This window comes from Paramormyrops kingsleyae, chromosome 25 (genome assembly GCF_048594095.1).
Source record: "Paramormyrops kingsleyae isolate MSU_618 chromosome 25, PKINGS_0.4, whole genome shotgun sequence".
Classification (NCBI taxonomy): domain Eukaryota; kingdom Metazoa; phylum Chordata; class Actinopteri; order Osteoglossiformes; family Mormyridae; genus Paramormyrops; species Paramormyrops kingsleyae.
In genome coordinates this window covers 4,364,259-4,384,571 of record NC_132821.1, presented here as the reverse complement: position 1 = coordinate 4,384,571, position 20,313 = coordinate 4,364,259, and the positions used below count along the sequence as shown (strand labels likewise).

The following is a 20,313-nucleotide window of genomic DNA, read 5'->3' as shown; positions in this document are numbered from 1 at the left end:
CAGGCAAACACTCCATCGTAATAGCAATCCGCCATAGATCATGCGCCACTGCCTTTTAAAGTTGAGGTGACATGCCATTCTGATTGGTTCATTACATGTTACACCAAAACATGGCTCTGAATAATTAAGAGAGATAGGACAACCTTTTTGCAACTTGCACTGGTGCAAAGTCTGGTTTTTCCACCATCAAAATAGTAAAATGGATTTAGACACACCCATAAACGATAGATGCGCTTTGCGTTAGATCATTAAAATAGAGTCCATGGTGTAATATTTCTATCAGGACTAAGTAAGGTTGACAATTTTTAAATTGGCACATATGGAGTATAAATATCAGATTATTATTTATTTGTTTTGATTGACTGACATACATTTTTTTCAGGTGTAATCCAGTACTTTATTTTAGACTTTGGTCTTATTTAAATTTAAAAAGGAACCCCATGTTTCCAGTGTGTTTTCCTCTGAGAAACATGACCTGTACAGGTTTCATGTTTTGGATAAAGACTGATGATGCAAACTTTCACACAAAAAAATGCTAATTAGCACCACTGGTGCAGAAAAACAGTCATTTATACACATTAACAACCTTTTAGCACTCTTTTGGACTGTACCATCCAGTCTATAAAGGACAGACTTCAGCCCCTCGAAGATGTAAGAGAGAAATTTGGAGTTCTGTTGAAATTTGAAAGATCATTTGTTTCAGGAACTATCTGCGGGTACTCGACCTGGTGCAGGACTCAGGCTTGGCTGTAGCTTAGCTACTTTTAATAATAAGTTGCTTAAAAAGCTTCCGTTTAAAAGCACCTTCCCCAACTCTGGCTATAGTATACTATACTATAGTGGCTCATGATCATAATTTTCAGCAAGTATACGCATACAAGTGACTGGTACTGTACACTCACTGGTCACTGTTAGGTACACCTTTTCAACTGCTTGCTGGATCGATGAAGTAAATATCTAATCAGCCAATTATATATCAGCAGCACAATATATACAGTTTTGCAAATACAGGTCAGGTGCTTCAGTTAATGTTCACATCAAACACCAGAATTGGGAAGAAAGGTGATTTAAGTTACTTTGAGCATGGCATGGTTGTTGATGCCAGTAACTCAAATAACCACTCTTTACAATTAAGATTTGCACAAGAGCATCCCTGAATGCACAACACATCAAACCTTGGGATACAGCAGAAGACCACACCAGGTGCAACTCCTGTCAGCTAAGAACAGGAAACTGAGGCTACAGTGGGCACTTGCTCACCAAAATGCAACAATGCAAGATTGGAAAAATATTGCCTGGTCCAATGAGTCTCAATTTCTGCATTCAGATGGTAGGGTGAGAATTTGGCGTAAACAACATGCATGGATCCGTCCTGCCTTGTATGAACTAGTGGTGGTGCTGTAATGATATGGGGGTATTTTCTTCTCACATTTTGGGCTCCTTAGTGCCAATGCCACAGCCTACTTGAGTACTGCTGCTGACTATGTTTATCCCTTTATAACCCAGCTTGTAATGGATACTTCCAGCAGGATAACACACCATGTTACAAAGCTAAATTCACCACTGACTAGTTTCTTGAACATGACAATGAGTTCACTGTACTCAAATGGCCTCCACAGTCACCAGATCTCAATCCAATAGAGCACCTATTAGATATAGTGGAACAGGAGATGTGCACCAAGAAGGTGCTGCCTACATATGTCAACATGGACCATAGTGTCTGAGGAATGCTTCAAGCACTTTGTTGAATCTATGCCATGAAGGATTAATGCAGTTCTGAAGGCAATACTTAGCCCAACCCGGTACAAGCAAGTTCTACCTAATAAAGTGGCCAATAAGTACACTCACCTAAAGGATTATTAGGAACACCTGTTCAATTTCTCATTAATGCAATTATCTAATCAACCAATCACATGGCAGTTGCTTCAATGCATTTAGGGGTGTGGTCCTGGTCAAGACAATCTCCTGAACTCCAAACTGAATGTCAGAATGGGAAACAAAGGTGATTTAAGCAATTTTGAGCGTGGCTGGAAAAATGTTGCCTGGTCTGATGAGTCTCGATTTCTGTTGAGACATTCAAATGGTAGAGTCAGAATTTGGCGTAAACAGAATGAGAACATGGATCCATCATGCCTTGTTACCACTGTGCAGGCTGGTGGTGGTGGTGTAATGGTGTGGGAGATGTTTTCTTGGCACACTTTAGGCCCCTTAGTGCCAATTGGGCATCGTTTAAATGCCACAGCCTACCTGAGCATTGTTTCTGACCATGTCCATCCCTTTATGACCACCATGTACCCATTCTCTGATGGCTACTTCCAGCAGGATAATGCACCATGTCACAAAGCTCGAATCATTTCAAATTGGTTTCTTGAACATGACAATGAGTTCACTGTACTAAAATGGCCCCCACAGTCACCAGATCTCAACCCAATAGAGCATCTTTGGGATGTGGTGGAACGGGAGCTATGTGCCCTGGATGTGCATCCCACAAATCTCCATCAACTGCAAGATGCTATCCTATGAATATGGGCCAACATTTCTAAAGAATGCTTTCAGCACCTTGTTGAATCAATGCCACGTAGAATTAAGGCAGTTCTGAAGGCGAAAGGGGGTCAAACACCGTATTAGTATGGTGTTCCTAATAATCCTTTAGGTGAGTGTATATATGTTGGGTTAGAAATGGCAAAACATTTCTGAATCCAATAAAATGATCCTACCATTGAACACCACTTTAACACCTTTTATATACTGTTTTAGTTATACAAAATTAGTGTACTGCTACAAAATGTTACTAAGTGCAAATTAAAACTTGACCTTGAACAGCAATAATTAGCAAAAAGGTCAAAAAAAAAATTTTTTTTCCAGTGACAACCTCCCTACTCCCAGTTCCTGTTTGGGCTGTAACTTTTACACTAAATAAACCAAAACAGTGACCAAGATCAATGACCGATATTAGAACTCATGATGTATTCTAACAGTAAACATGGCTGGGCAAAAAAAAAATACTACTTGTGAAACTTTCCTGCCTTTGATGTTCTATTGTGGGACCCATTACAAGCAGTAGTGGCCTAATGGTTAGGGAGGTGCGGTTGTGATTGTGCAGTTGCTGGTTCAAATCCCACACCAGCAAGGCACTCTGAGCAAGGTATTGCTCTCTGGGTGCTGAACTAGCCACCCACTGCTATGCCACAAATGGGTTAAATGCAGAGGACACGTACTATGGGGGGGTCGTTGGGGTCTTTATTAAGGTGCACATTGTGCTTGCATTACACGAGCATGCAGAATGAAGTGGCTCTTGGTGATTATGAACATGCAACACAAACCTACTTTTCCTTAAGTTTAAAAAGTACATTCGGAACGAAGTCACGCATACTCTACATTAAGTCTCGCTTGCTGAAGATGCTCTTGCGGAATGAAGCAGAAAAAACGTCATCAGCGTGCTACGTAAATTTGAAAAAAAAAACGCCGCGATGGAGGAGGGAGCGAACGCGCGATGAAATTGCTAGTCGTGACTCCTTTTACATAATCCCAACGATTATGTACATAATAATATATACCCCATTTCATAAAATAACACATAATTATATTTAGTTTGTTATTTTAACAAAAAACTTTTTGGGTACGGCTATTTATGTCATGTTTGAGTATAATACACGTTTTTTCCATGCGCTTTCAGTTTAATAAATTGATAAAAGGCATGCAGAGTAGTGCATTGTATTCTTCTTATTGTTTTTATCCTTTGTACCTTGCAGAGAACAGCTAGCTTGCTTTACATTGAGTAAATCTTTATAGTGGAATGTAGTATTATCTCATATTTATCTTTTCTGTTGTAACACCAGCGTTTCTTCAGAGTGCTGCAGATACTTTAGAAAATGCAGCCCTTCACCTCCACAGCCCAACTTTTCAACACTATGATTATAACTATATTTTCTTCAGGCTGGAGCAAATGCAGAACTGCCTGATCAGATGCTTTCAAAATACTGAGTTAGAAGAGGGGTCATTCCATGTCAAATCATCCACACTTTCGGACCTCATCGTCACGGATTTTAACGAAACTTGGCATGCTGATTTGGTCACATGAATAACTAATGAAACTGAAATTGGGCGTGTCTTGGATCAATATTGAGTGAGATTTAAGCGAACAAAGTTTGAACTTTTTTCTGTTTTGGGGTGGGGGGGGGACTATGACTTTGACTGGTTATATTTACCTTAATGTAAGCTGCACAGAAATAGTCCTCATATTGTTTTAAAGCTATTGTCCAGCTTTATGGATTGAATAAATAATATCCCATCCTCATGTGAATAATTACTATGTAATAACTGATTAAAATATAAAAAATTCAAGAACAAAAACTTATATTTCAAAATTGATCCATTTTTTACTAAAGCTAGATCATAATGTCATGAACATCTCCAGAAAATGTGGTCTTTGGTTTTTGAGTTGTTGCTAAGATATTGTTACTTATGTGAAATGTGTATCAAAACCACAGTTCCTTACAATCACTAATGGGTCTTTTTAATGGCAGCCAAACTGACATGAAATAGTATACCAAGTACAGGTGTAAGTAATAACATTATTTAAGGTTACAAATATGCTACACTGAAATTTAAGGAAAGCTTCATTAATGGGGGGGGGGGGGGGGGGGGGGGGTTACCTAGAAGACACCAAAACAGTATTTCTCCCAAATAAAGGTAATAATAAGCAGTACAGTATGTTTCATAGACTTCAGTGACAGGAAACACAGTATTTGATTCCATATGGTGTCTATGTATAGCTCACTTTTAAGCATAGTAACCACACTTAGAATATTCAAACTTAAATTGAAACTAAAGATGCGCCATTTAAAAATAAAATGGCAACCTGCCTATTAAGCTACGTCAGCAAATTCTAAAGGACATCACCTGATCGCAGAATGCGTATGTCAAGCAAAAAAAAAATAATTGTTTAATAATAATGTGCACACATTCGTGATAAAGGCTGCTCTGAATGACTCGACGACTTTATCCTTAAGATGTCAGATATTAAGTTTCCTCATACTTTCACCCGCAGCATGGCTAGGTCGGTCGAGCGGAGAGAACGCATTATAATATTAACTTAACTCACAATTAAGCCAGTTCTCTGATAAGAATTCTCTGCGATTAACTTACTAGGTAAAGTGGGCTAATCACACGATTCTGAAGGAACTGTACGCGCGCGTCTGCGTGTGCACGTATGAAATGACTGCCACTATCCTGGCAATTTGCATAGCCCCATAGTACCCTTGCATCAAACGCTGCAATAGATTGAACAAAGAAAATAAAACCTACTGGTTTCGCAGGCATATTCCATCTTGGAAGACTTTATTTAAAGCGATGACTGCTTGCCCGAGAAACACATCGAGTCCCATCAGTGCACGGTGCATCACCGTGACGATCAGGTCGCCGCTCCGTCCATCCGTGTCCAGCACCCCTGGTAGCAGCTCGAAAGTGCATTCTTCCTTCCACTCTGGGCTGGTGCTCTTCTCCACCACGCAAGTGGAGAACTTCTCCTTTCCCAGCTGAATGATACTATACGAGTCGCTGGTTCCGTGCTTGCCTTTGGCCCGCAAGCCCCTGGCCCGGAGGACTGTCACCTGCACATGAGTTGGCAGCCATCTCAGCTCTTCATTAATCGACATGTCATGAAACGTTGCAGCAAGTGCAGAAAATCAGCCGGAAAAGCAGAAGACAAACAGCAATGTGGGTCTGCCTGCGGCTTACCACTAGCACGGCATTATGGTACATTCATCACTCTGCTATTCTTCGTGCGATGCTGTGCGTAAGACCCTGCCTGTTAATCACGAAGCCCTTGGACACCTAAATTTGTTTGCTCCGGGCGTTTTTGCTGCTACTTAGGCGACCGTCCCTCTGCAGAATTTTCTCCAAGATCATCTGAATGGCTGGGGAAGCCGAAGCGGCCGCCGACGTCACTCTCATCCCCCTGACGGGACGAGGAAGTGCCGTCTGAACCCATTTCCCCGGATAGATTCAAACTTGTGCGCATGCATTTTCTATGCGCTATATATATGTATATACAAACATATATAAGCAGTGTCAGCCAAAGTAATATGCAAATATGGCACGGAAGCTGGATGCTTCAGTAAACATTGAAGGTGTTTATTGGTGTTTCATCGCTACAAAGTAGGACTGATGATAACAGCACATACAAGTCGTAGTAACCGTAGTCATTTTATTGTGCTTATTGCCATAGTCATTTCAAAAGCATTGCATCATGACCAGAAAAATTATAGTGTAATTCACGATATAAGTTACGCAAAGGCGTGTTTTCATGCGTAACTTTTAATAAATATGACCGATTGGTATTACATCATATAGTTATAGAATTCTGCGATGTATTTAACTTAGTAGGTGGATTCCCACCAGATTTTCTTTGGTTTATGTCACTTTTTAAATTGTTTCATCAGTATATGTATGTAAGCTAATTTAGAAGGCCTCTTTACTATGCTGCATTGTCACACAATTACAGAAAACTAAATAAAACTTAAAGTTAATATAACTGTTGAAAGAACTACCTGTCACCATTGATTATAACAAAATAACAAAAGTCTTACTTGTACAGTGAAGACATCTACAGTGAGAATGAAAAGGGAGTTTCATTTAACCTGAAGGTTGTTGGAAAAGCCCACAAGACAGACTGTGCTATTAGCCATTAAGTAAGGTGCTTACCCAATAGATGTGTTTATAGGTGTTAGTCAAATATTGATTATAAAAGCCCAGTACCTTGTGGATCAAGATGTTTAATGGATAGATGACAGTGAGGTTATAACAATATGTCAGATGTCCTGATTTATGGGACAAACTTCTGATATGTAAAATTCTAACAGTTCTGGATGCTGTTCAGCCAAATGGCTACTTCAGTAATAGTTTAAATACTAGAACTCATGGCCATAGGTGGAAATTAGCAGGAGAACATTTTAAAATGGATCTGAGAAAACACTGCTGTACACAGCGTGTAGTTAGAGTATGGAATAGTCTCCCTGTTAGTGTAGCGGAAGCTAAAACCTTGGGTTCCTTTAAATAAGAGCTAGATAAGATTTTAACAACTGTGAGATATTAGTTAAGTTCTCCCCAAACAAGCTTGATGGGCCAAATGGCCTCCACTTATTTGTAAATTTCTTACGTTCTTATGTCAATTTCTCATATTATGCCATATGTCATGTCGCTTTAGAAATGATGCTATTTATTTAGGAGACACTTTCATCTGAAGCCTGGATTGATTGATGGGTAAGAGCCTTGCTCAGGGCTCTTAATCTGCTGACCTGAGAGTTGCCTGAAGTGGTAACTTTACAGTCATGGGGACAGTGTTCTAACCTGCTGTGCTACACATCACTCCCTATTAAAGTAAATATAATACATTTTAATCATAACTGACAGAAAAGGAATAACAGTCAAGTAATTTCTTGCCTTGAGATTAATCTAAAAATGAACATGCAGAACATACTGGATATTTATCAAAATCATCTCGTCTTTCTTCACCCCACCAAACAAAAGCTACATCCATGTGCCAAAACTGCAGCTTTGTCTCATCAGACTAAAGGACAGGCTTCCAAAATTCATCTTTGTGATTCAAATGGTCCTGGGCAAACTGCAGTCTTGCTCTGATGCACTACTGTGTGAGCAATGGTGTCTTTCCTGGCTGATCACCTCGAAGCTTCCCACAATGAAGAGCCCTCACAACAGTTTTCTTTTTTTTTTTGAGATGTCAAGTCCAGAAGAGGCCAGTTCAGTGACAATGGTCTTTGCAGCGACCAGGGGTTCTCCAAGGCATCTCTGATTATTTTCCTCCACAAAGTCTTTGAAGTCTTGTGCTTGCGACCACACCCAGGTTTGTTTCTGACAGAGTGTGTCATTTTGTATTTTGCAGTGATGCAACGTACACCTGATATGGACAGAGCGAAACACTTCGAAATTGCCGTATAGCCATCTCCCTTAAGATGAGCATCCACTTTCTTTTCTCTGGGGTCCATACTTATTTCTTTGGTTTTTGGCATGATGAAATTACTTTTTATGAATAATGTAAGTGTGACGCCTCTCAATCTCGCCTTTAAGTACCACCAACTCTGCTCATTTCAGCCCATTTAGTTGAATGTGGTGCTAATTGATAGAGCCAATCAAGTCATATGGGGTTCAGGTGTGATTTGACACCAGAACATTTAACTTTCCTGCAATGCTTCCTGTAAAATTGACATGGGGCTAATCATTTTGACCATCTCAATTTTCAATAAAGTTGTTGTGCAGCAATATAGAAGTTGTTTTTTAAATAAAAACTATATCAGTTGGAGGTTTTTACATTGATGAATGTTTTAATTTGTAAAGTATGAAAAAGGAGTCGACATAAATATAGGAAAATGTCCCACTTCTCATAGGGGGCTAATAATTTTGACCTTAACTGTATGTAAATAGATGTTATACTGTATTATTTAGGTATTAAAGACAAGGAAAACAAGTCTGTACATCTTCAGTACCAACACAAGCATCATAGTACATATAGCAAATTAGTTATAAACTGTGCAGTATGTGCTGCTGCAAACATAAGAACATAAGAACTATACAAACGAGAGGAGGCCATTCGGCCCATCGAGCTCGCTTGGGGAGAACTTAACTCTAGGGAAACACTCTCCTCTAGGGAATCTGAGAATAAGAAGTTAACTTAAGCCACGAAATATGACGTTATGAATGAGAAGCGAAATGAATCGGAAGCTGCCAATTAGTAGCTAGCTTAAGCTTAGTTTAGTTAGGGCAACACGGACAGCCATGTGCAAGGAATACAATGTCAATGGTATCCGCAAATGCATTGAGAAAGCACAGCAGTGCCGGACAATGCTGATCCGTAGCTCCGGCCACTGGCCTGCTTCAGTTGACATATATTCGCACATCATGAACTTGAAAATGAAAACTCAAAGTAGGAAATGAAAAGTCAAAATTAAAAAACAAAAAGGTTTTTTAATTTTATCTATTTGTTTTTCACAAATTACTCATGAATGAATGGAAAATTAAAATACAAATGGTGTTATTTCAATTTATTTTTAATTTTGGCAGGATCATTGCACATGCACTTTGAAAACTAATACAGCATTTTATCATTATCTTTTTCTTTTTTGGCAGGAAATACATCCCATAGTTAGAGGTACCATGCCACCACATCAGTCCTCCATGCAAACAAGTGCCTGCTTAACCTTAGGCATGAGAGGTACTGGAATGTAGAAAGGTGCTGAGAGAAACAATGGTTTAGCATCTGCTTTGAGCTCAATTTTATACTCCCCATCCAATTTAACTATCCCAATTAATAATTTTGGAAATTATCATATATTATCAGTACGGTGCTCTTCTCATCTGTCCTGACATTGCTGGAGACTTCCCTTGCCGTTATGGCTTTGTACACATAAGACTGGTAGTTTCCTCCAAGTCTGGAAACCCTCATTTCCTATAGCTTTCCTCTGATAGGACCATCACATCTTCCCCTGTATCGATTCTGAATACTGAGCTTTTCATCTACTCTGAGGTGCACCAGCCATAGCATATCATTATCTACTGAGCTAACAGTGACTAAAGAAACAATATCTTCTTCTTCATCTCACCTTTGTTCTGCTGTCTAGGTTTAGATTGTCTCTGTTTAATGTGAATGGTGTCCACATTTGTAGCTAAATCCATTTTAAAGTTCCCTTCATTAAGTTCTGTTGCTTTTTCACAAGCTTACACTGGTGAACACGGGTGACCATTTCAGGATCCACCTACAGTTGCTCTGACAGTTTCTTATCCAGCAAGCCAATTGAATTGGAGTTATATGCATAGTATATGGTCTGTACACATACATACTTACTTATACACACACTGATTGTGTTGGCCCCACTCGTTCCATCAAAACAGCTCTGACCTGTCAAAGTATAGACTCTATAAGACCTCTGAAGGTGTCCTGTGGTATCTGATATCAAGTTGTTAGCAGCTAATCCTCTAAGTCCTGTATGTTTCGAGGTGGGTCCTCCATGGATCAGACTTGTTTCTCCAGCGCATCCCACATATACTCGATCCCATTGAGATCTAGGGAATTTGGAGGCCAAATCAACACCTTGAGATCTGTTTCATGTTTCTCAAACCATTCCTGAACAATTTTTGTAGTGTAGCAGGGTGTATTATCCCACTAAAAGAGGGCAATGCCAATGGGGAATACCCATTGCCAAGATGAGGTGTTCTTTGGTCTGTGACAATGTTTAGGCAATGTTTAGAGATGAAAGAGGGTCTGGCAGTTTTAACTGGTAAAAAAACAGTAGTTGTGGTTATTTTTAACAAATGTGCTATTTTATATCACTAAAAACATAGTCATCAAGTTTTAGGCTGAATTTATGCGTTTTACATGTTTAGACATGACAGGTTGATAATGTGATAATGTCTGCAGTGGGGCAACGGGCGCAGGTGCTTTGAAAATTTTTCCTACCTAAAATATTTTCCTACGCGTAGCGGAAATTTATAACCATATCTGTTATTTTGTCCTACCTTGTGATAATATCCTACCAGCATAAATATCTGCTCTCTTCAGTGTTTAGGGTGGTAGGATATTATTATAGACATAAACACTCCATAAATATCTGCTCCCCTCTATGTTTAGGGTGGTAGGACATTATTATAGACATAAACACTCCATAAATATCTGCTCCCCTCTATGTTTAGGGTGGTAGGACATTATTATAGACATAAACACTCCATAAATGTCTGCTCCCCTCTATGTTAAGGGTGGTAGGACATTATTATAGACATAAACACTCCATAAATATCTGCTCCCCTCTATGTTAAGGGCGGTAGGACATTATTATAGACATAAACACTCCATAAATATCTGCTCCCTTTCATGTTTAGGGTGGTAGGACATTATTATAGATATAAAAAAATATATATAGTTATCTTTCATATTGTCATACAGTAGTTAAATAATCTTCAAATGTCCATGTTGTTCCCTTTAGTGAATGTATCTCTTGAGTATCCTAACCCATCCTTACTCATTAGACCAGCAGGTCCATTTCATATTTGAAACATTTGGGAATGTGAATATTTCATATAAGATGACCACTGTGTAGAGTATAGAATACACTGCATATAAATAAATAAATATATTTAAAAATTATCCTTAAAAAAGAACGACAATAAATGGATTGCACAGTTTTTACTAATTAAATAAATAGTTATTTAATTAACTGGAATAATGTTTTTTTGTCCAATCACAATGTGCCCACCAGCTTCATTAGTTACACAGCACCTGAAAACAGAGGAAATTTAATAACGTTACACAAAGCAGCACATACTTGTAATAGAGAAAATATAAAACTCTTATAACCCATGACTCTTCAGAAAACTAATATTTTCAGAAATATAAACAGAAAGGATAATAAATTCATGTGTGTTCCAATACAATGTGTCTTGGGATAAAATGTAGGCCTTGCATAGAGAAAGGATTTTTTTTTCATTTACCTCCACCTTCCAATAGCGAACAGGCCATGATTTTCCAACCTTCTGACATCGGTCACACTCCAAAACCTTGAAAACATGCACAAGATTATTAAGAATTTTTCTCAACTTTATTTAAAAATATAAAGTCGGTTTATTTAAAAAAAAAAACAAAAAACATTTCTTTATGTCAACAGACATCCCATGCCAGTAAAACCTGGTAGAGATCGCTGACATAGTTTTTAGGATGCCTGTGTGCCCTCCCATTGGGGATGAATGAAGCTCATTGAAGAGTCTCCTGGCTCCCTCCCTGGTTTTGACAACCTTCCTATTACCAACCCAGAGGTCTTCATCTGTTAATAATATATTACTTTGATAATGCATATCTTTAATATCACCATGTACTGCATTCATCTAAATATCATGCATCATATACATGTGATACTAACCCCTTAATCTGAATTTGGAAGCCTATCTTCTGAGGTTTTGTCTCTGACTCTTTTCATAACCTGGAGGGTATATGCCTTCAGTCAAGAGAGCATGTACCTCTTCCCATTCATTTTCCATGTCTGTAAAGCAAAGGTTAAAATGTTCAAGGCATAATCACAACATGACTTTCAGCACTAAAAATTTAGGTAAATTCCATTATTATTGATTGATACATTTTGTTTTCATTACGTTTCACATATAATGTATCTATAGCCAGGGTCCAAGTGCAGTATTAGACTGTTAATGCAAACATTATGCTCGGATCATTTGAAATACTGTTCACCTTTTCGTGAGTACAAAAGTGTACGTGTAACAGAAATCTTTTTTATTTATTTTTTATTAACAGATAATAAGAATGCGATTTTACGCAATGTTTCAGAATGAAAGATAAATAGTTATCACGATATCATGTATTATAGAAACGTACATTGTTATGCAAACTATGGATACCGCAAATCCTGAGAATATTTCGCACACGGCCAAGATTTAAAGCAGCGTGAAAATCACGCGAATGCTTTGCAGTCTTAGGCAAGAGTGTATTCAAGCTGCACTCTGACATACATGCACATGGTAAGTCGAAAATGTATGATACTCAAACACACACACACACACACACACACACACATACACTCACCTAAAGGATTATTAGGAACACCTGTTCAATTTCTCATTAATGCAATTATCTAATCAACCAGTGACATGGCAGTTGCTTCAATGCATTTAGGAGTGTGGTCCTGGTCAAGACAATCTCCTGAACTCCAAACTGAATGTCAGAATGGGAAAGAAAGGTGATTTAAGCAATTTTGAGCATGGCATGGTTGTTGGTGCCAGACGGGCCGGTCTGAGTATTTCACAATCTGCTCAGTTACTGGGATTTTCATGCACAACCATTTCTAGGGTTTACAAAGAATGGTGTGCAAAGGGAGAAACATCCAGTATGCGGCAGTCCTGTGGGCGAAAATGCCTTGTTGATGCTAGAGGTCAGAGGAGAATGGGCCGACTGATTCAAGCTGATAGAAGAGCAACTTTTACTGAAATAACCATTCGTTACAACCGAGGTATGCAGCAAATCATTTGTGCAGCCACAACACGCACAACCTTGAGGCGGATGGGCTACAAAAGCAGAAGACCCCACCGGGTACCACTCATCTCCACTACAAATAGGAAAAAGAGGCTACAATTTGCACGAGCTCACCAAAATTGGACAGTTGAAGACTGGAAAAATGTTGCCTGGTCTGATGAGTCTCGATTTCTGTTGAGACATTCAAATGGTAGAGTCAGAATTTGGCGTAAACAGAATGAGAACATGGATCCATCATGCCTTGTTACCACTGTGCAGGCTGGTGGTGGTGGTGTAATGGTGTGGGGGATGTTTTCTTGGCACACTTTAGGCCCCTTAGTGCCAACTGGGCATCATTTAAATGCCACGGCCTACCTGAGCATTGTTTCTGACCATGTCCATCCCTTTGTGACCACCATGTACCCATCCTCTGATGGCTACTTCCAGCAGGATAATGCACCATGTCACAAAGCTCGAATCATTTCAAATTGGTTTCTTGAACATGACAATGAGTTCACTGTACTAAAATGGCCCCCACAGTCACCAGATCTCAACCCAATAGAGCATCTTTGGGATGTGGTGGAACGGGAGCTTCGTGCCCTGGATGTGCATCCCACAAATCTCCATCAACTGCAAGATGCTATCCTATGAATATGGGCCAACATTTCTAAAGAATGCTTTCAGCACCTTGTTGAATCAATGCCACGTAGAATTGAGGCAGTTCTGAAGGCTAAAGGGGGTCAAACACCGTATTAGTATGGTGTTCCTAATAATCCTTTAGGTGAGTGTATATATATATATATATATATATATATATATATAAAATTAAAAATGCAATAAAACTAACCTTGTTTTCAAGTCGTTCACTCGAAAGCAGCAGATATTTATGGGTGTGTGTTAAGTAGCTAATGAGCAAGTGCAGTTAACTGGGGTAGGACAATTTCATGGGTAGGAAGGAATTTCAGAACACCGACACACTAGCTATTGTGTCATGATTGATAACACCAGCTGTTTTCGGGGAGCGGTGAATCAACTAGCGTTTCGAGGAATCAACATGGCCGCCAGCCATCAAATTTTTGCAGACTTCAACTGACAAGGAGTTCGACCAACCGAGCGACACCTACTCCTAGCAACTTAACACAGATAAACCCCTACAAGGGCACAGCGCAAACCGACGAGACAGTCCAAGTATGGTACTCTGGGTAACATATTCGCACATCATGATTGTGTCAGGAGGTTGTTCCCTGCCTTGCCCACAGTCTCCGGGATAAGCCCAGACACCCGCTGCAACCCTCAACAGAACAAACGATTGCAAGAAATCTCAGGGATGTGTTAAAATATTTAATATAAAACAATGTAGTTGTATTTTGTTAGTTTATTTTAAATAAGATGGACCGGCTCATTTAATTACATTTAATAACTGTAGGAACTAGTGAGTAGCATTTAGCAACAAGCATCAAAAAGATATTTTTAAAAACAGAATAAAGCCTTAGTTATTTTAATAAACACGCCTTTTTTTTCTGGACAGACATATTCAAAACCATTGAGCAGGACCTCCACATAATTCTATCTCCTAATCCTCTAACACCCCTGTTCGACATTCCACCATCTGATACCATGCCCACCTCAATATCTGTAATATCCTTCACTACCTTACTGGCTAGGACCTCATTCTTTTAAAATGGAGACGTGCCAGCCCTTCCAACATATGGTGGTTCGATGCAAGAAGTATGTATACATCTTGATAAGTTATGATTTTCATTTCAGGGGTCCTCCCATCTAGTACTTAAACAGCATCAGTCTCCTCTAACATAAGAACCTGGTAAACCTCAGGACAGGCCCCCAAGTCTTATGAAAGGTCTTTAAGGACCCTCTGATATCTTTTCTTTGAAATTTACAAGTCTATTTCACCTCTCCTGGAGCCAACACCTCATCATGGTGTAGGGGTTTGCGTGTTCGAATGATCCCAGGAGCTAAGTTGCTTGGGGCTTTGTGCCCCTGGTAGGGTCACCCAAGGCAGACTGGTCCTGAGTGAGGAACCAGATGAAATGCGGCTCATTAGCCCCCTTATGAAGAGAAACATAATGGATCCAAGATTTCCCTCGCCCAGATGCAGGTCGATGGACCTCCCCCCCCCCTCCGAAGCCAGGCCTGGGGCCAGGCATGCACCCATGGGTCCTGGTCGGACACAGCCCGAAGAAGGCACGTGGGTCCCTCCTCCAATGGGCTCATCACCGGTAGGAGGGGCCAAAGTGGTCGGGTGCTGTGTGAGCTGGGCAGTGGCCGAAGGCGGGGACCTTGGCGGACCGATCCTCAGCTGCAGAAGCTAGCTCTAGGGACATGGAATGTCACCTATCTGGCAAGGAAGGAGCCTGAACTGGTGCGCGAGGTTGTGAGGTTCCGACTAGATATAGTTGGGTTCACCTCGACGCACAGCTTGGGCTCTGGAACCAGTCTCCGTGAGGGGGGTTGGACCCTCTTCCACTGTGGTGTAGGATCACACATGCACATATCACAGGGCCTAAATTCCAGGTGGCCTGAGACAAGGCCGAGCCTGGAACGAGAGGCACCAAAGGGGGGTTACACACACAAACACACACACACAGATAACCAGGGAGGCCAGCACTCCAACTTTTATTGCCCAAAGATTTAGGGACCTACAGACAAGCAGAGTGGACTTCACGGACAGGGGTCCCTCGACTTGGCACACAACCCCCTCCACATACACTCTGCCTTACATCTCACTCACCCAACAGACGAACACCCTAAAGGAAATTTCATTTAAGTTTGGCTTTTGTATACCCTGTATATTGATTTACTCACGACTACTAGTCTCAATATACAGATACGTTATGTTTGTATGTGTCCTTAGACAATCTTAGTGTTTTGTGTGCCACCCTTATAACCATGTTCACGGAGTATCTCCTATTTCACCCCTTTGCACTTGAACACATATAAATTTAAATAAATAGATAGGTATAGCCACCATTGTATATATGTTCTCATGGTATACCAGAAGAATCTGGAAAGTGAGTGTAACCAATGTGTCCTAACTTTTAGAGAGTCTTCTTTGTTAAACCCCCCCCCCCTTCTCTTCCAACATTCCTTTGTGGTCCTTATCTGATCTTGGTGGACAGTCACCAAGTTTCTTTGTTTCTACCATGCTATGTTAAAAGAACTGAATTTAGGTGTATCTTGTCCATTCTGGAGAAGATGAATTGGCATAAGCCACACCAAACAAAATATGTTGTTTCCAGATGTGCAACTTATATTGATATTACCACAAACTAACGGCCACGCCTATCTATGGATAAGATGTGCTGTTTGTAATATGAATATTTGATGTAATATCCGCACAAAGTGTAACATCTGTTGAGGTGCAACCCAAAACACCTGTATCCCATACTGATGTGAATCAGTCACATAGATAAAATAATTAATTGTTTAATCAATTAATACAGATGATATGAGGTATGTACCTGTGAAGCTGGTATGGCATGTTTGGTGTCAAACTGATGGAAAATCACTCCTGATTCCAAATCTGGTCAGTGATTACCATAAAAGTGGATGTATCAAAAGTTATAACAGCTTAATGAAAATCATCAGTAAAGGGGCCATAAATCCCAAAAGGACTGATACAGACCCACTTCCGAAAACCCGCCAAATGGATGGCCAGCCATTGGGCCAGGATTCGAATTCCTGGTCATCCCTATTCATGAACTTTAGACCATAAAAACCTGGACCTCAGAACAAAGCAGCGCAGAGAATAACCGCCAGCCCGAAGGAGAACATCAGCCGGGGCAAACAGATCATCAAGCGCAGAAAAGACCATCAGCCCGGGAGAAGAGAAGCCCAAAAGAACCCTCCGGTGAAGGCCCAGCTGAACAGAGAACAGCACCCAAGACAAAGCTTCACCAGGAGAGAGAATCCAAAGGGGCTCTACTCCACTGCTCCAAACGCCGCGCCTTCCTGAGTGCCATCAGCTCAGCAGCTCTGCCATCAACTGCCAAGACCCCCCCCCCACCTCCCCACTCTTCAACCAAGTAAACCAACTTCCTTTCATTCTAACAACTTAAGCTGTTCTGTTAACATGCTATAGGACTTTAGGGTCATGTTTCCACAAACTGTGCTTGCTTTGCAGAACAGTATTTCCCATTTAAGGTTGCTCATTTAAATCCGGTCATTGCATTTTCATAATTACATCGTTTGTTTTATTCCGTTATTTCGTGTTTGTTGTTTGTGTTAGGTGTAATGTCTGTCTTATGTTAGTTGTAGTGTTAGCTAGGAATAAATGCATGTCTTTTACACAACTTCAGCCTCTGTCATTGAGTACTCACACTAAGTTCCTGCCTCTGTGCGGTCTTGCTACACGCTCTGAACCTCAAACTCGCCTGAAACATCGCGAGACTCTCTCTCATCGGCCGTGAGGGGGGCTTCACTACCAATTGTTTACATTACCTGGTGACGCGGCTCGGTGGACGAGCCTTCTAACTCAGGTTACTAAGCGATACTGGTAATTAGTGAATCCCATTTAAGTCTCACATTAACAGACTCAAGGGGATACCGCAATCGAGTTTGGAGGAGCCGACCATTCGGCATAACAATTGATTAATAATCAGCATTAAATAATAATTAATTAAACTTTAATTAAATCAAACATATTGGTGGAGATATTAAAATTTACCTGAGCTAATAATTCCTACACTGGAGTTGCTCACGGGGAGAGGCGCCAAGCTGGGATGGCCATACTTATTGCCCCCTGGCTGGGTGCCTGTACATTGGGGTTTACCGCAGTGGACGAGAGTGTAGCCTCCCTTCGACTTCGGATGGGGGGATGGGTCCTGTTCTGCAGGGGGACTTCAATGCTCACATGGGCAATGGCAGTAAGACCTGGAGTAGCGTAATTGGGAGGAACGGCCCCCCTGATCTGTACCCGAGCGGCGTTCTGCTATTGGACTTCTGTGCTCCTCACGGATTGTCCATAATGAACACCATGTTCAAGCATAAGGGTGTCCATATGTGCACTTGGCACCAGGACACCCTAGGCTGCAGTTCAATGATCGACTTTGTGGTCGTGTCATTAGACTTGTAGCTGTATGTATTGGACACTCAGGTGAAGAGAAGGACGGAGCTGTGAACTGATCACCACCTGGTGGTGGGTTGGCTCCTCTGGTGGGGGAAGAAACCAGTCAGGCCTGGCAGGCCCAAGCGTATAGTGAGGGCCTGCTGGGAACATCTGGTGGAATCCCCTGTCAGCAGGAGCTTCAACTCTCACCTCCGGCAAAACTTTTCCCATGTCCCAGGGGATGCGGGGGACATTGAGTATGAATGGGTCATGATCTGTGCCTCCATTGTGGAGGCGGCTGACCGGAGCTGTGGCTGCAAGGTGGTTGGTGCCTGTCGCAGCGGCAATCCCCGAACCCGCTGGGTGACACTGGCGGTGAGGGATGCCGTCAAGCTGAAGAAGGAGTCCTATGGGGCCTTTTTGGCCTGTGGGACTCCAGAGGCAGCTGACGAGTACCGGCGGGCCAAGCGGGATGCAGCTTCAGCGGTCGCTGAGGCAAAAACTCTGGTGTGGGAGGAGTTTGGCAAGGCGATGGAGAACAACTTCCGGATGGCTTCGAAGACATTCTGATCCACCATCCGGCAGCTCAGGGTGAGAAAGCAGTGCAGCATCAACACTGTTGATGGTGGGGATGGGGCACTGCTGACCTCAACTTGGGATGTTTTGGGTCGGTGGGGGGGAATACTTCAAAGACCTCCTCAATCCCACTGACATGCCTCCAAATGAGGAAGCAGAGTCTGGGGCTTGGGGGTGGACTCCTCTGGGGCAGAGGTCGCTGAGGTGGTTAAAAAGTTTCTCGGTGGCTGTGCCCCAAGGGTGGTGAGACCCGCCCTGAGTTCCTCAAGGCTCTGGATGCTGTGGGGCTGTCCTGGTTGACATGCATCTGCAGCATCGCGTGGACATCAGGGGCAGTGCCTCTGGACTGGCAGACCGGGGTGGTGGTCCCCCACTTTAAGAAGCCTCAGCCTCCCTGGTAAGGTCTATTCGGGTGTCCTGGAGAGGAGGGTCCTTCGGATTGTCGAACCTCGGATTCAGGAGGAGCAGTGTGGTTTTCGCCGTGGCCATGGAACAGTGGACCAGCTCTATACTCTCGGCAGGGTCCTGGAGGGTGCGTGGGAGTTTGCCCAACCAGTCTACATGTGTTTTGTGGACTTGGAGAAGGCATTCGACCGCGTCCCTCAGGGAGTCCTGTGGGGAGTGCTCCGGGAGTATGGGGTGCCGGGCTGTTCGGTCCCTGAGGGTTGGACTCCGCCAGGGTTGCCCTTTGTCACCGATTCTGTTCATAACTTTTATGAACGGAATTTCTAGGTGCAGCCAAGGTGTTGAGGGTGTCCTGTTTGGTGACCTCAGGATTAGGTCTCTGCTTTTTGCAGATGATGCGGTTCATCACACCGTGACCTTCGGCTCTCAATGGAGCAGTTAGCAGCCGAGTGTGAAGCGGCTGGGATGAGAATCAGCACCTACAAATCCGAGATTATAGTTTAAGTATCTCGGGGTCTTGTTCACGAGTGAGGGAAGGATGGAACAGCAGATCGACAGGCAGATCAGTGCGGCGTCAGCAGATCGCGAGATCAAATAGATGCGAATAAAAGCAGCTGAAATTAGTTTCCTTCGCAGGGTGTCTGAGCTCTCCCTTAGAGATAGGGTAAGAAGCTCGGTCATTCGGGAGGGACTCAGAGTAGAGCCACTGCTCCTCTGCATCGAGAGGAGCCAGAAGAGGTGGCTCGGGCATCTGCATCTGCCTCCCTGTTGAGGTGTTCCAGGCATGCCCCACTGGGAGGAGGCTCCAGGGAAGACCCAGGACACACTGGAGAGACTATGTCTCTCAGCTGGCCTGGGAACACCTCGGGATTCCCCCGGAAGAGCTGGAAGAAGTGACCGGGGATAGGAAAGTCTGGATTTCCCTGCTGAGACTGCTGCCCCCGCGAACCGACCTTGGATAAGCAGAAGATAATGGATGGATGTCTTTATTAAAATAACTAAGGCATTATTCTTTAAAGCTTTTAAAGTGTATTTGATGGATGATACTAAATGCAGCTTACTAGTTACTATTAAACATAATTAAATAATCATGTCCATCCATCCATCCATTACCTTCCGCTTGTCCAGGTCAACTGAGAGACTGCCCCGGGGCCTCCTCCCTGTAGGACATCCACGGAAAACCTCTCTGGGTAGCCGCCCAGGAGGCATCCACACCAGGAGTCGAAGAAACCTCATTTTGGCC

At 42.1% G+C, this 20,313-nt stretch overlaps 1 protein-coding gene and 1 long non-coding RNA gene across 4 annotated transcripts in view; both read right to left on the bottom strand.

Annotated features, from left to right (window-relative positions):
- Positions 1-5,993, bottom strand: part of LOC111835802 (rab11 family-interacting protein 5-like) — a 39,018-nt gene extending 33,025 nt beyond the window's left edge. For 2 of the 3 annotated variants that reach the window (XM_023796472.2, XM_023796473.2), the window contains exon 1: positions 5,308-5,993. In XM_023796472.2, coding sequence (XP_023652240.2) covers positions 5,308-5,657 — 350 coding nt within the window. In that variant the 5' untranslated portion in view covers positions 5,658-5,993. The remainder of the gene's footprint in view (positions 1-5,307) is intronic. The other variant, XM_023796474.2, reaches the window with a different exon arrangement.
- A 5,232-nt stretch (positions 5,994-11,225) lies between these two features.
- The window catches only part of LOC140583054 (uncharacterized), a 34,789-nt gene continuing 25,701 nt past the window's right edge, over positions 11,226-20,313 (bottom strand). Inside the window, exons 2-4 of the long non-coding RNA XR_011985847.1 lie at positions 11,925-12,044; positions 11,500-11,565; positions 11,226-11,287 (exon numbers count right to left, since the gene is read on the bottom strand). This is a non-coding gene — a long non-coding RNA (uncharacterized lncRNA). The remainder of the gene's footprint in view (positions 11,288-11,499; positions 11,566-11,924; positions 12,045-20,313) is intronic.